The sequence below is a fragment of the Thalia democratica genome, chromosome 7 (genome assembly GCF_965202585.1).
Source record: "Thalia democratica chromosome 7, ktThaDemo2.hap1.1, whole genome shotgun sequence".
NCBI lineage: Eukaryota > Metazoa > Chordata > Thaliacea > Salpida > Salpidae > Thalia > Thalia democratica.
The window spans coordinates 8,405,266-8,408,649 of record NC_139171.1 but is presented as its reverse complement, the minus strand read 5'-3'; the positions used below and the strand labels follow the sequence as shown (position 1 = coordinate 8,408,649).

The 3,384-nt window shown below is 26.6% G+C and overlaps 1 protein-coding gene across 1 annotated transcript; it reads left to right on the top strand.

The window, feature by feature from the left end:
• Nucleotides 1-1,113: 1,113 nt before the first annotated feature.
• Nucleotides 1,114-2,906, top strand: LOC145841105 (kelch-like protein 28). Its single transcript, XM_082948476.1, has 2 exons — nt 1,114-2,067; nt 2,841-2,906. Exons 1-2 carry the CDS (start codon nt 1,114-1,116, stop codon nt 2,904-2,906), a joined length of 1,020 nt encoding a protein of 339 aa, XP_082804602.1.
• The last annotated feature ends 478 nt before the right edge of the window (nt 2,907-3,384 follow it).

The window sequence follows — 3,384 nt, the reverse complement described above, 5'->3', positions numbered from 1 at the left end:
TGCAGCTACGACCTTCTAAGTTGGTTAAATAATTTCTACTGTTGAAAGTCCCTGTTATACAAATAAATTATTAGTCTTAACTTTTTTTTTTATAGTGAATTGTTTTTAGCTAATTTCTACTTATCTATGTATATTTTTTTAACTTGTAGATTTTACAAAAAAATAAAAATTTAAAATGGCAAAAAATTTGAAAAGAAATATTCAAAAACCAGCTAAAGAAGCAAAAAATTTCATGGGATTACCAAGTAGAAAGACAACAAGACTCCAACATGCCAGGAAAAATATATTCAAGTTACTAACCAATCCTGTGAACCAAAACTGCCCTGATTTCGTAATGTTGAACAAGCAAAAAGCATTTGAAAAACTTGATAGAAAAATGTTAGAGAAAATTGAAGACTTAAAAAATCAAGGTTTAACTTTTTAATTTGAATAATATTAGGTGTTTTATCTAGATAAAAACTAAGTTTCTCTTTTTTTAATATTAATAGCTGTACAGTTGTTTAATAAATATTTATTTAAGTTATTGTTCAGAGTTGTAATATGTTTTGAAATTAAAAATATAATTTTTTAGTTATATATTTCCAAATTAAAAATTAAGTTATTTATTACCATTTATAAAAAAGGGTAAAACTAAACTATGGTCCAAAACTCGTTGTTTTTTACCAACTATACAAAATCATTTAAAACAATATTGGCCTGTTTCAGATAATTTGTTTTACCAGTTTTTTATTTATTTTAACTTTTACCCCTTCACTAGATGTTTTCCTAATAACAAAAATTAACCAAAAGGGATTTAATTGCCCATTTTATGAAATTTTCAAAAGCTAGAGAGTATGATTTGACTTTTATGTTAAGCATTATCTAATATAGAAATATCTAAATAATAAAATTTAAATCTTTACAGATACCCATATTTTGGAGAAGGATGAACTTTTTACATCAATGAAATTTAACAAAGTTTTATTTACTGAAATTAAAGATGATAAAGTAAAAAAACTTGCAGAGTCCAAAACTAATATAAAAAATTGTTTGATATTATATTATTCATCAAATATTTTCCAGTCATCAAGTTTAATTAAAGTTTCCATTAACCATGTTAAACGCAGTTTTCCAATGATTGCTGATTCTGATAATTTTCTAGAGTTAGACTTTATCTATATTAGAAAGATACTTTCAAGCAATGGTTTAAATATTGACTCAGAACTACAAGTATTCAATGCAGCAGATAGCTGGTTGTGTCATGACATAACTGAACGTAGGAAGTATGCAAAAGAACTTTTGTCTAAAGTTCGACTTTCACTTCTATCAGTTCCTGCCTTAAAACGAGTTTTAGACAATGTATCATCAAATTACTCAGAATGTAGTACCATTATTAAAGCTGTTTTAAACAATAAACAGCAATTAAACTCAACCAGGTACTGCAACCAAACTAATTTTAACATATTAGTTTGTGGGGGTAGGAATGAGAGCCTTAGAAAAAATTCCGATCAAGTTAAATTGTTTAATGCAAAAAACTTTAGTAGAATTAATAACTTGCCACAAATGAAAGAAGCCAGATGCGATTTCAGAGCATTTTGTGTAAAAGGTGAAATTTACGTGTTTGGTGGTATTGATGGTTTTGAAAATTTAATAAAATCAGTTGAAAAATACTTCCCTGTTACCAACACTTGGGAACATGTAATTGACATGATTGATGATCGTGGAGTTTTTGCTGCTTGTTCTTTTATGGATAATGTTTATATCATGGGTGGGTATATAAATCTTGATATAGGAAAGCATGATACAGCAACTTGTTTCAAGTTGAGTACAAAATTTCCGAAATGGAAAGAAATATCAAGAATGAATAACGCAAGAAGGTATTCAGCTTGCTCAGTATTTGAAGGAAGAGTTGTTGTATCTGGTGGTTGTCACAATGGTTATAAATTGAACACTGTTGAAGCGTATGACCATGTTGGAGATACCTGGGAAAACATGCCAAATATGATTAATGAAAGATATGGTCACAAATCAGTTGCAGTAAAAAGCAAATTGTTTGTAATTGGTGGATTTAATAAATTCAATAGTGAAGTTTTTGATTCAAGTATTAATAAGTTTACTCTATTAAAACAACCTACACTGGCTTCTGGATTTAATTTATATTACCCTTTTGAAGTTATTACAATTGGCAGTGAGATTCTTGTTTTTCAGAGAAACAGTGAAGTTAAAACCTACGACTTTGAAAACAATAAATGGTCAGTAAAAACATATGACGCAACAAAAGATAAAGTTTTTTTTTCTTGTGTTAAAATACCTGTCAAATTATTTAAGTTAAATATTAACAAAACTCAGTAAAAAAAACCAAAGACATTTTTTTGATTAATTGCTCTTAGTTTTTGATATTTAGTTTTTTATAAGTACTGGGTAGACTTAAAGAAAAATATTGTAGAAATAAAAATAACTATTTGATAGTATTTAAGATATAAACATTAATAATTTACTTTAAGTTTTGTAGCACTTCATGTTAGCTTGATCTTGAAATAAAATTCACAATGTTCTTAAATAAATGTTGTTCTAAAGTTTGTTTATACAAATATTCATCTTTCCTTTTCGATATCTAAGTTTAAGACGCACTATATTTAATAATTTTCTTAATAGATATAACAATTTATTATCTACTACAAATAATGCTTTTTAACGTAAGTCCTCAATTTATTTTAAATTTACACCAATTAGTTTGTTTTTACAAACATCAATTTATAAACTTTATTGATTTAAATAGTCTACATAATTTCAAAAACGCTAATTGATTATATTTATTTTTGTGTTAAGGAACTATATATATTTTTATCTTTCATTTTCAGTATATGAGTATATTTGTCCTTGACATCGTTAAGCTGAATCCAAGTAATTTACGACTCGATTACTGAAAGGTTTTTTTTGTACAACAGGTCTTTGGGTAAAGTATTTCGAGCGTTTTTTTTTTTGTGGTTCAATAAGTAATGATCAATGCAGTAATCGCTATCGTTTTATTTGTTTAGCTCTTATAAAATGTACGAAAATAAGATCATTATTTTCAAAAACAAATAAAAGATTTTGATTTTACTAAAGGCTCAACAATGGACATTAACTGTTTTCAAAGTTCGTATAGTAAAAAAAAATTTCATTTTGTTTTTCATAAAATATTTTCTTAAAAAATTGTTTCAAGAAAAAAATAATTTATTCAAATTGAAGTAATGCTGTAGTTGCTATAAATCAGGGTTTCCCAAACTTTTTTTCTAATGGCCCCCTTCGAGGAAATTTAAAAGGCCATGGTCCTCCTACAATATGGCTTCACAAAATTATATTGTGCACATTTTTTATTCGTTTAAAAACGAATGGGTGCATTCTAACAAGTTCAGCGTAATA